General features: G+C 54.1%; 1 protein-coding gene across 1 annotated transcript in view; it reads right to left on the reverse strand.

The window, feature by feature from the left end:
• JAZF1 (JAZF zinc finger 1) overlaps positions 1 to 12,481 on the reverse strand; it is a 247,990-nt gene extending 235,509 nt beyond the window's left edge. The window contains exon 1 of the mRNA XM_020993362.2: positions 12,175 to 12,481. Within this exon, the coding sequence (XP_020849021.1) occupies positions 12,175 to 12,289 (115 nt within the window). The 5' untranslated portion in view covers positions 12,290 to 12,481. The remainder of the gene's footprint in view (positions 1 to 12,174) is intronic.
• Positions 12,482 to 12,724: the final 243 nt, after the last annotated feature.

Below are 12,724 nucleotides of genomic sequence, written 5' to 3' on the forward strand. Positions count from 1 at the left end.
TCATCTGTAAAATGAGCTGGAGAAGGAAATGGCAAACTACTCCAGCATCCATGCCAAAAAGACTCCAAATGGGGTCACAGAAAGATACAACTGAAATAACGAAACAATAAAAACACACACACAAATGCACACATATGTGGGACGTGTACATGTATATAGGCACACACTCACACATACAAGTACACCCACATCTACACATATACACATGCATGGCTATACATGCACGTGCCATACCCATCATGTATACGCACACACATACACATGCAGATCCCTATGCTACTGAACATGATTTTTAAAAATTAACCCATCGTTAGTTATACCGAGTGGACGTTTTTGTTCTTTTGCTCTTTGTTGTATGGGACGGTTCTCTGGGAGGGGAGAAGGGAGGGATGCACTGGGAAAAGCAGAGGATACAAAAATAAAAGCCACCCAAAATATTTATTTAAAAAACCCTACCCATCAATCCCAGATGTCAGCTGTTGACTTAAAATCTATCTTTTTGTCATTAAAGCAGAGCACAGAAAAACATTCCAGTTATTTGAGGTTTCTGGACACTGCCAGGGTTCCTTCTGGGAGGCTCGGGCCGGCCCTAGGGGCCCGAGGGAAGGGAGCCCTTGGCTGTCAGGCTGATCGTGGCCCCGGGGGTCCTGCATCGGCAGATGGGGTCAACTTGGCTACAAAGCCGGGGCTTCCTTCAGAACTGAGACCTCATCACCTCGCCGGCTCCTTCAAGGGGTCTGGCTGTAACAGGTCCCCTGGTACAAACAGCAAGGGAATGATGGATCAGCTGGCAGGAAAGCAGCAGGCTTGGGCGGAGGCCACGCTGGACCCTCGGGGGTCAGTGGGATGCTCCAGCCAGCCAGCCGGCACCGGCATATGGGACAGAGGCACCAGCTTCAGGCTGAGAGTCAGACAGGCGAGGCGTGTCACCTCACTGTCCTAATCTGTAAAATGGGAGAGTGGCAAAGATCGTCCAGGGCTACTGGGAGGGAGGAATGAAACCAGGCCCACAGAATGTGGGCTTCATAAGCCTTGATGGACACTCCTTCTCTTAGAACTGACTCTGGACTCACTGGGCCGGCAGCGGCCCAAAGCTGGATGATGGCTACAAAGGGCCATGATAATGACCACCCTGGGCCCCGGAGGAGGAGAAAAGGCTCCTCTCTTCCTTCTCCCAAAAGGCGGGGGGCTATGGATGTGGAACCTGCGTACAATCTGGAAGGGATACAAAAACAAACCCAGCACAACTTTTTGTAAACATCAGAAGGGCTGATTCTTGCCCACGTGGTACGCGGGCAGGAAGGAGCCTCTGGTGACCATGATGATGGGTGCAGCCGCCTTCTGATGCCTGACGGCTACTTCTGTGGGTCTCCCCCTGCACGGGCCCATCCCCTACCGGTCTGTCAGGCTCCCCCACCCCAAGCCCTTCACACCCTGGCCCCTTCCTGTCTCTCCCACCTCCTCCCTTCCTTCGAGACCGCAGCTCCCACCTTCCACCGGCCTCACAAGACACGCGCTCTCATTTCCCGACTACATTTTCACTGGCTCTCCCCCACGCCTAGAAGCCTTCCCTCCCTCCTGCCTCACCTCCGCCTCCTGGCTAAAGGCCCACCTTCTGCACAGTGCCTGGCACACAGTAGGCACTTTATAAGTACTTTTTCATTCCTAAGTTGCTGCATCCCCAGGGCTTGACATGCAGTAGGTGCTTATGAAATGCTTGCCGAATGCATTCCTATGAGCTGTTTCACAGCCCACAATATTGCAAGGTTTCTTACTTATTTACCCTGACTCAGTTATCCATCTGACGGTGTTGGCACCTACAGAAAGCATCAGGTCTGGCTAGAGTCAGAAACCCGGGTTCCAGTTCAGGCCCGGCCCCTGTTACCAAGCTGTTAATCCTTCCAGACCGCAGCTGCCTCCTCTGTCCAATGACAGGTTAAACCCGAGGGCCCTCAGCTTCAAGTCGAGGATCCTGTGATTTCTAGCATGACCGTCCACATTCTCAGCTCACGGGAGATCAGACGACCTGTTCTCCCACTGTCTGGGGGCATGAAGTCCTTGCTTCAACCGCCCATCTGTACTACCAAGCTCCCTTGGGGTCCTCAACCAATCAATTAATAAGCATATGACACTCAAGGGACCAGAAATGCAAAGGTAAAGCAAAAGTGGGCAATGAGAATGGCCCAGCCAATCTGGAACTCAAAAGTTTAAAAATGAATGTTCAAAAAATTTAATGTGATTGTGAAATATAACAAAATAAATTTTAAAAAAACTTTAAAGAGAGAGGGAAGAGGGAGGGGGAGAAGGAGAGAGAGAAAGAGGGACGGAGACAGAGAAAGAGAGAGACAGAGAGAGAGAGGGGAGGGAGAATCCAAACTGTAAGGAAAGGGATCTTAATGGATTCGACAATCCTAAGAATAAACAAACGTGAAGCTCATGATTGCATGACCTTCATTTTCTTCCTAATTTGGGGGAATTTCAGCCTCTTTAATTAGATGGCCCTCCCAGAGTCCCTGCTGCTGACTGGTTCTCTGGCCTGGAGAGATGAGGAATCCAGCCGGGGAGGCTTTGGCCTCGGAGGCCAAGGTCACATATTGAGGCGTGGCTGGCACCCAAGAGGAGGGCACAGCACCCTAGGACAGCCTCGGGCTGCTCCTCCAGGCCAGTCAGCCCTCCTGAGGCAGCCCCTACTCAGTCCACCTGCCACAGAGACCCTCAGGAAAGCAACCACTGGGGGTGGGAGTGGGGGGATGGAGAGAAGCCAAGGATGTGTCCATCACACGGGGGATGACCGAACAAATCATGGGATTCAGACGGAAAGGAGTATCATTCGGCCATAAGAAACGGCAAAATGGAACATCTCTGAGAATCCTGGACATGAGCAGAGCCAGGAGAAAAGCGACATGGTGGAGACCGAGAGCTTGGAAAGCCCTAGGAATTTATCAGTGCAGCGGCTGACCCCCCTCTCTGAGGACCCAGGAGGAAGAGTATGGTCTGACAGAACATCCTGATGGACGAGGATGCAGGGGATGCAGCTGCTGGGCATGGCCAGCCTGCAGATGGGCTTTTCTGCACTGCACCCATTTGTAAAAAGCATTTCTTTTTTGGGAGGGAGTGCCGAGGTAGGCATGAGCAAGGGGGGGGGGGCTACACATAGGATGGTCAAGAAAGTAAAGAAGGGAAGGGAAGGGGAAGGAAGGAAAGGAGGGAGGGAGGGAGGGAGGGAGGGAGGAAGGAAGGAAGGAAGGAAGGAAGGAAGGAAGGAAGGAAGGAAGGAAGGAAGGAAGGAAGGAAGGAAGGAAGGAAGGAAGGAAGGAAGGAAGGGAGGGAAGAAGGAAGGTCACTGAATTATTTCTAATGCAGGCCAGAAAAAAATCACAGAAAAGCAGGACAGCTTTGAATGCTGAATTTATAATACTAAAAAAGAAATATCTGTTATTCTGGAAAAAAAAAAACCAACCAGGCTGTAGATAAGAGAGCCCTGCAGGTTCACGTACAATCCTCTCTTTCATACTATGTATGGGAACATGCCCGTTTTATTTAGTGCACCAGGTCAGGATTTTAAACATTTTTAAGAGCAGAGGCCTGGAGTGAGGGTGGCTGGGTCTGTCCATCTAAACAGGTCACACTCACACTTCTGTGGCAAAGCCCTCTGGTACATTCTCGTTGGCAAAGTCGATGCTTTCATTATTCCCATTTTACAGATGGGAAAGGAAGCCTCAGAAAGGTTAAGTCAGTAGCCCAGGGTCACACAGCTGGGTAGGACTCCAACCCAGGCCTTCCCTAACCAAGGGCAGCATTCAGTCCCCTGACCCACCCTTCACAGCTTCCTGCCTGTGCCACCCTAGGCAGGTTACTGCCAGTCCTGGGGTCTCTGTAAAAACAGAGGTTAGGGCTGGGGGACCTCCCAGGCCCTGGGAGACCCAGGAGGGACAGACTGAAGCAAAGCCAAGCCATTCCCTTGGGGGTCCTGGCACTAAGGATACTGAGAGAAGCTTTCTGCAGGGCAAAGACTCCAGTCATGGGAGGGGGAAAAGCCCAAGTATTCCCGACCCCCGACCCCCTGAGAGGCTCGAGGCAGAGCCTGTCCCAGCAGGCCCCTCCTCAGGTCCCAGGCGGCCCTCAGATGCTGGGGAGGCCGGAGAACAGAGACCAGGTATCCACTGGAGGGGAAAGCAGACAGAACCGGCCTCAACAGGGCCAGTACTGGAGGGTTACAAAGCACTTTCCATACACTGAGCCAGCCAGCATCGCTTGATCACCCACATTGTGACCAGCACCTCCTATGGTGGGAGGTAAAGGCAAGTCAGGGACTCACAACCACCTCCTGAGGTGGGTGCAGGGGGACGACTGCCCCCATTTCACAGATATGGAGACTGAGGCCCAGAGAGAAAAAAGGGGCTCAGCCTTGGTCACAGAACTAGCCTCCGCATCAGCATCACAGACCTAGAGGCCAACTCGCCAGGGGTCAACCTTTGTGCCATCAGGTATCAGGGATCCCTTCTCAGAATAATGTGTCTAAATGCAGGAAATATACAGATCACATAGAAAACCAATCATATGGAAATACAGAGGGCTGCACCTGGATTCAGGAAGACCAGGGTTCAAATCCTACCTCAGACACTTACCAGCTGTGTGCGCCTAGGCAAGTCACTTAATCATGCTCAGCCTCAGTTTCCTCATCTGCAAAATGAGGATAACAGGAAACGGCTACAGAAATGCTAGCTACTGTTACAGTATTAATTATATTACTGAATATGATAATATGATATACGATTGAATATCAATGATATTATATAATATTATATAACACTAATCATATTATATGTTATATTCTACCATATTAATGTTATATATCATATAATAATAAAATTCTATTACATATTATATTTTACCATAATGTCAATGCTATATAATATACAACATTAATTATATTATATTATAATATAGCATGTAATAATGAAAGACAAGTTCCAGTCCAGCTGTCTCATCTTACAGCTGAGGAAGCTGAGGCCCAGGCAGTTAAGTGCCTTTCTCAATGGCCCAGAGGTATTAAGCATCAGAAGTGGAATCTGAACCCAGGTGTCCCTGCCTGAGACTGGCATTCTCTCTATGGCCGCACTCAGGAAGATGGGAAGATCCTGCCCTGACCCGGTCCCTCTGAGAAGGAAAAAAGAGTGGTCAGCAGCCCACATGGGACATGAAAGAGAGAGCCGCGGCGGGGGTTGTCAAAGCCCCCAGTCCTGGGACCCCAGGCTCTGATGGCTGTTCCATCCTGTTCCAACACACCACAAATGTCCCCAAAGCCTGGACCCTCCCATCCATAAGTACGACTTGGTGACCATCTGGAAACCTTAAAAGTGGGCTCTGAGTTCCAAGAGCCACCCCCAAGGACTTCGGGGCCCGTGACAGAGGGGCCGAGGCCCAGGGCCGGACACACAGCTTACCCAAGGTCAAAGAGCAGGCAGTGAGGGGCAGAGCCAGGATCTGATCCCAGGTCTCTGACCACTATGAATCAAAGCAGGGGGAGCCCACCCAACATGTAGATTTTGGAAGAGTGAACGATACATAATGCACCTACTATGTGCCAGGAGTTGTGTGGGATCCCGGGGCTGGACCAAGACAAAGAATGGGGAAAGTGCGCAGCTCCAGGAGATTTGGAGCGAGAGGTCCAGAGTTCGAATCCTAGCTGGTTATGGACATCCTCCCAGCAGAATGGAAGGTCATTGGGAGCAGGGATGGTTCTGCTCCTCACATTGGTGTCCCCTGGGCCTGGCAGCAGGTCTGGCGGTTAGGAGGCCCTCAATAAATGCTTGTCAGCTGATGATCTGGCAGAGAAGCGTTGGCCTTGGAGTTACAAAGACCCGAGTTCAAATCCTGCCTCACAACCTCTCTCACACTCAGTTCCCTCATCTGTAAATTGGGAATAATAACAGCACCTACTGCCCAGAGTAGTCCCGAGAAATCAAATGAGATAACGCGCAAAGTGTTTTACAAACCTTAAAGCCGGATGCAGAAATGCAGGCGACTGGCACAATTGGTGGCCACCTTTGGGCCGGGGCACAGCGGGCACTCCATCAATATCAGCTGCGTGAGAATCCTGCCCCTCCCCCTCTGGGCCTGATCCGAGGCCACCCGAAACTGAGCCTCTAGTTTGTGCTGAAGCCGGGTGAGTGAGAAGCGTCTAACCGAGCTAATCCTCAAAGGGGGGGGGCATATTGAGTTCCCCGAACTCTCTGCCCCACTGAGGGGGTGACGCTGACCGGGGGCTCTCAGCGCGACTCTGTCCATTCTGTAAAATGAATTAAATCCCCAACTGGCCAAGTAAAGCGCACTCAGGAGAGGATGCTAATACAGAGAACGTGCACAGACCTTTTTTCCACTCGTGACTCATCAGCAGCTGTTTTGTCCTGTGTTCTCTTTTTTTGTATCTTGGTTATAGAATTCGTCCTCTGAGTGGTGAAAACCACCTCTGACACATCCGAACGAATCCGAGTTAGGAACAGAGTCTGTCTGCGGCTCCAAAGAGCCAAGCCGTCCCCTGCCAGGGGGCCGCCTCTCCTGGTGGGGTGGGGGGCCAGGACCGGGAACAGAGCTTAAGCTCACCTCCAATTTTCCTTTATCCTCCAGCCAGCAGGACCCAGGCTCCCACCAAGAGCCCCTCCCTAGAGACACAAGCCAGGAGCTGCCCGAGGGGGTGTGCTGAGTGTCGGCACGCTGGGGACCGGACCTGGAATCCCAGCCCGGCCACTTTAGGGGCGACCTGCCCCAGCCTCACCTTACTCATCTGTAAAACAAGGAGGCTGGATCTCACGGCCTCTAACCTCCCGTCCATCTCAAAGCCTAGGGAACTACAGGTCTCAGCCTCAGTTTACTCCTCCGCGAAAGGAGGGATGACCCCTAAGGCTCCTTCAGTTTCTTTGCCCAAACACAATCTACTAAGTGTGGTCCCCGACGAAGCAGGCTGACAAATGCCCGGGCATCACCAAACCTCTCTTCTTTTGCTTTTCTTCCTTAAAGGGGAGGGGGTGGGGCGCTCCCTCTCCATACTGCACCAAGGTGGCAGGGCACTCCATTTCCAGAAACCGTTACTCCCCCTGGTAATCCCTGGCATGATACGACAGACCCAGAAGAGTCCCGAGTCCTATAGCAACATTTCTACTGCCCAAGGAGTGGGGAGGGGAGAGGGGAAAGGCCACCAGGGTGCGAGCTGGCCTGTCCTGGGCTCTTGGATAGAGGCGGCCAGGGAGTGCTAAATAGCTGGATTCAAATCTTCAGATACTTTCCAGCTGTGTGACCCTGGCCAAGTCACTTTACCCTGTCTGCTGCCTCTGTTTCTGTAGAATGGGGATAACAGCACCTCCCTCCCAGGGTGGTTTGAGTACAAAACAAATAATATCTGTAAAAGTGTCGTACAAACATTGAAGCACTTAAAAAAAAAGTTACATCCTCATTCTACTGATAAAGAAACTGAGGCACAAAGTCTTCCACATTATTTGAATTTTAGCAGAATTTTACACCACGAACCCAATTATCCTTTTGAATGCTTTTACTCGAAGCCATTAAAAATAATTAAACGAGAAGGCTTTCCCCCTCCCCTTCTTCTTCAGAGGAGTGGGGCACCAGGGCTCTGGCACGCTATATACAGAGTCAAACTTTTTCCATATGTCAGTCAGTGTTACTAACAGGTTTCGCCCTCTTTTTCTGTCTTTTGTTTGTTATAAGAATAAACTCTGGGAGGATGAAGGGTAAGGGGAGAGCTACATTAGGAATGCGTACGATACAAAAAACAAGACTTACTATATCAAGCGTTCAAAAGAAGGGCAAACTGTTACCAACCAGACGGCTAGTGCTCAAGATCACCAATCACGAGGGAAACGTGAATCACAATAATTCGTGAAGTTTCACCTTAAACCCAGAAAATCTGGCAGAGAGGACCAGAGATGGGAAAAGGCAGATTGGAGAGGCTGCTGAAAGATGGGCCACTAACACAGTCATCTCCACCCCCACCCACGTCTTCCGCCTTCCCTGAAGAAACAGGGGCCCGCAGCGAGGCTCCGCTTCTCCTCCCCCCTCCCTTCGAGGTCTCCCCAATATCTCCTGATGGAGAGGGGCCCCTCCTCCTCCTCCCAGCCAGCCCAGCCTGGTGCACACAGCCCAGCCTGCCCCCCTTTGCTCCCCACCTTTCTTCTCCTACCAACAGAAGCTTCCCTGATCCCTACAATCTACTCCAGCCTCTCACCCATCCTTAAGAAACCCCTCCCTTGATCTCACCATTCACTTCTCCCTGATTTCCACACTTCACTGCCACCTGGCTTCTAAGCCCTTCCTTCAGCTGCCCCTGCCCTCTCCAATGTGACAAATGAAAGGGTCATTTCTCACCCTCTCCCTTCTGGACCCACAGGTCACTCACTGGCCAAACTCTTTTGTCTTCTCAATGTCCCTGTGGCCCACCTTCCTGGGCACCCAGGCTCATGACAGAAGAGATCCAATCTTGTCATTTCTACCTTTGTGACCTGTCCTGGACACTGCCAGGCCCCATCACCTCTTACCTGGATTATTGCAATGACTGTGAGTGTGTGTGTGTGTGGGGGGGGGGTTACCTGCCTCCAGCTCTCCCACTCCCACTAGCCTCCACTCACCTGCAAGGCGATACCCTAAAACACAGGTCCAGGCCTCCCCTACTCATGACACCACAGTGTATCCCTATTATTGCTAAGATCAGCAGGGAGTCATCTGGGTGGCTTTTAAAGCCCCTTCCTGCCTTTCCTGCCCTCAGACACTCGAGTCTCCCTCCACAAAGTCACTCTGACACATCTCCTCAGGCCTGCAATGCTCACCTCCTCCTGACTGCCCTGACCTCCTGCAGGACTGGTCTCAAATCCTACTTTCTGCAAGAGGCCTTTCCCAGGCGCCCCCAGCCGGCATTAGGGCCTTTCCTCCAAAATGACTTTCCATCCACTACACACACCTAGCTTATATGCACATAGTTATCTGCATACTGTATTGTATTTGGGGTTTTCTTGGCAGAGATCTTGGAGTGGTCTGTCATTTACTTCTCCAACTCCTCAGAAGAGGAAACTGAGGCAAACTGAGCAAAGTGACTTGCCCAAGGTCATCCAGCTACTAAGTGCCCGAGGCCACATCTGAACTTATGAAGAGGAATCTTCCTGACTTCAGGCCCTTCACTCTATCCGCTGGGCCACCAAACTGTCTCTAGGACCGACTTAAGTGTGTGTTGGGTCTAATCCGGAAAACAATTGATACTAATGGGAACCGTCTTCACAGAGGGAATACTACAGTAGTTCAGGAAAATGGTAACTCAAGTGGATTGAAGCACTTTTTAAACTTTATTTTCCTTGGGTTTCTTGGGTGTGTTTTCTTTTGCAACTTGGCTAATACGGAAATATGTCTTGCATGACTTCACATGTATAATCGATTATCATGTTGCTTGCCTTCTCAAGGGGTGGGGGAAGGGAGGGAAACAGAATTTGGAACTCAAAAAAACTTTTTTAATGAATGTTAAAAAGAGTTTACATGTAATTGTGAAATATTTAATGAAAAAAACTTTTTTTAAAAAAAAAAAGACTAGTAACTCAGGTGTCCACATCCTCTGACCCAGGGACACTCACTTCTGATAACATAAACCTGAGGAAATCAAAGACAGAAAGACATTTCCTTCTGCAGGCCAAGTCCACAAACGCACAAAACTGGAAATCAAGGAGATGTTCATTGACTGGAGAATGACTAAATAAAGTGTGAGTGTGAATGGAATGGAATATCACAGCACCCTGAAAAGCAGCAAATGAGATGAATTCAGAGACCCACAGAACCATCTCAGACGACCTAGGAGTTTACACCAGACACCCAAGGGCCTAGAGAGAACAATAAATGGAAACTGATCCCTTGTATGATTTCAGGCTCAGTTTGGAAACCGAAGAGGACACGAGTAATGTGCCTCTGTCCTGCCACCGGGAGACTTCGGCCTGTGGGTGTGGAAGTTTGGGCCTGCAATCCACGCCTTGGTTGATTTGGGTAAGCTGGGAATGCTCACTGAGAATACATATTCAGAAATGATAGTAACATAAAAAACAAGGCTTCAGCCTAAAAAAAGATGGACAAAAGTCATTACAGTGGCCCCTTATCTGTGTCACAGGGCTGGTGTTCTTAATTCTGCCACAAACGCCTCTACTTCTCATCCCTGTGGCAACTCTCCCTTAACTGGGGGTGCAGGGAGGGGGAGATAACCTGAAGAATCCGTGGATGAAGCTAAGTTTTTGGCAAAGGTTTCAATATGTTTTACAATTAATGCACTTTTGGGGGCATTGAGGCCACTGATTTCATCAGGGTGGAGGATTCCCAGTATGGAAAACTCCTTCTACAACTCAGCCTTTTGAGATTAGGCACCCAAGGGACCTTAGAGGTCATCCCCTCCAACCCTTCCATTTTATAGACACCACCACTGAGGTCTAAAGGGATGGAATACCTTGTACAAAGTAGTATTAAAAGTAAGATTTCCAGGGCCATGAAGCTAGCACAGGCCAGAGGCAGAATTTTAACCCAGGTCCTCTGATAATCTTTAAAAAGTGGCCAGGGGTTACAGAGGGGTCACACAACTGAACTAGTAAGAGACAGGCCTTCCTCCCAGTTGGTCCTTTTATAATTTTAAAAAGTAGTCAGGCCATCTGGAGGTTAAGTGAATCGCCCAAGGTCATGCCCCCAGCCAGAGTTAGAGACAAGATTTAAATCTAGGTCTGGCGCACTAGGAGGTCGAGGGTCACACAGCCTGCCCCAGTTGGGCATGAGGCCAGGACCTCACCCCTGCGTGGCAAGCCTAGGGGAGCGCCTCTGGGGCTGGTGGCCAGCGCGGGGCCGGGGGGACCCTCAGATGCAGGCCCTGCAGACTCTGCCTGACTCGGAATAGCCTCAAACCCAAAGCCCGACCTCCGGGGAAAACGCCCCCGTGCCCAAATCCCGCTGCATTTTTCCTGCACACCCTGGTTCCGTGATTTCCTACTTCTATCCCTGCAACAACAAATCCATCCACGAGGACTTACTAAGGGCCCGCCACGTGCCAGTCCCTGCCAGTCCCCCCGGGATACAAAGGCACCGGCGGGAGCGGAAGCAGCGGCGGCCGGGGCCGCCCGGCTTCGCCTCCTGCAGGGCCCCCGGTCGGGCCCGGGTTCCGACCAGGGTCACCTGCCTGGCAGGACCTGGGCCCCGGGGGCGCCTCCTGGGCCCGAGGACCGACTCTGGAGTGCCGGCAGCGCGGATGCCCTTGTGGTCCCGGCTCCCCCCACGTGCACACACTCACACCTGTGCAGCCTCCCAATGTCACACCTGCCGCAGGTGACTGGCCGCCTCTCGGCGGGAGGGGGAGGCCCTGCACGCCCGCAGCTCCCCGGTGCCCAGGGAGCAGGGACGGGGCTGGGCGGCGGGTGGGGGAGGGGACTTGGCCATGACTTTGGAGGCGGCGGGGAGCTGGGGCGGCCCTGACTTTGGCGGCGGGATGGGGGGAGGGGTGTCGGCCGTGACTTTGGCGGCGGCGGGTGGGGGAGGGGAGGGCAGGGCTCGGCTCTCCGAGTTAAAGGGCTGCTGGCCCGGGCCCACGCGCCCCGCTCCACGCAGGCGGCCGGCCTAGTCTCTCCCCGGGCAGGCCACGGGCCGCGCCCCCCGCGGGGTGCCCCGGCCGGGCAAGGGCGGCGGCGGGCCTGCGTGCACGCGTGCATGCCAGCTCTCCTGCAAACAGGCGTGCATGCACGCGTGCAGGCGCGGGGGCCGGGGCACGCGTGGCGCCCTCCCGCCCCGTCCTTCCTCCTCGTCCTCCTTCTCCTCCTCTCCCCCCCAGCCACGCCTAGCAACGGGCGCTGACAGGACGCAGCGGCGGCGGCGGCCCCGGGGGTGGGGGTGGAGGAGGAGGAAGCGGAATGGCCGCCGCCCCCGCCCCGCCCTCCCTCCTTCCCCGCGGCGGCGGCGGCGGCGGCGGCGGCGGCCGAGCCCTGACAGCTCGGGCCGGGCCGGGCCCGGCCCGGGCGGGGCGGGGCGGAAGCGGCCCCGGCCCCGCAGAGCCCCCCGCAGACCCCCCGCGGCGTCCCGCGCCCCTCCCCCTCCTTCCCCCCCGCAGCGGTGGGCGCCCCTCCCCCTCCCCCCGGGCGGCGGGGGCGGCGGCGGTACCGATGTGGTTGTCCTCGATGTGCTCGATGAGGTCGGCCAGGCTCGGGAAGTGCAGCCCGCAGCCCCCGAAGCGGCAGGTATTGGAGAAGAAGGAGGCGGCCGCGATGCCGGTCATGGTGTTACATGGGGAGCCCCCCTGGCGTCAGCTCCGCGAGTGCCGGCGACGCCGAGAGCGGGCGGGCCGAGGGAGGGAGGGGGAGGGGAGGGGAGGGAGCGCGCCCCCCCGCCGAGGGGCAGGGCCCGGGGAGCCGGGGATGCAGCGCGAGCCCGCGAGGACCAGGAGCAGCGGGAGGAGGCTGCGGCGGCAGCGGAGGGAGGGAGGGAGGGAGGGAGCGGCCGGGGGAGGGCCTGGGCTGGGCTGGGGGGGCGGGGGAAGGGGGGAGCGAGGAGGCAGCCGCAGCTGGGAGGGGGAGGGACGGAGGGAGCAAGCGAGCGGAGCGGGCGGCCCTGCCACAGCTGTCCTGCGGCCCGCGCCCGGTCCGGCGGGCAGCCCCCTCACCTGGGCAGCCCCGGGCCGGCGTGCATGTGCATGTGCATGTGTGTGCGCGCG

This window comes from Phascolarctos cinereus, unplaced genomic scaffold (genome assembly GCF_003287225.1).
Source record: "Phascolarctos cinereus isolate Bilbo 61053 unplaced genomic scaffold, phaCin_HiC Scaffold_1;HRSCAF=81, whole genome shotgun sequence".
In the NCBI taxonomy this organism is placed as follows: domain Eukaryota; kingdom Metazoa; phylum Chordata; class Mammalia; order Diprotodontia; family Phascolarctidae; genus Phascolarctos; species Phascolarctos cinereus.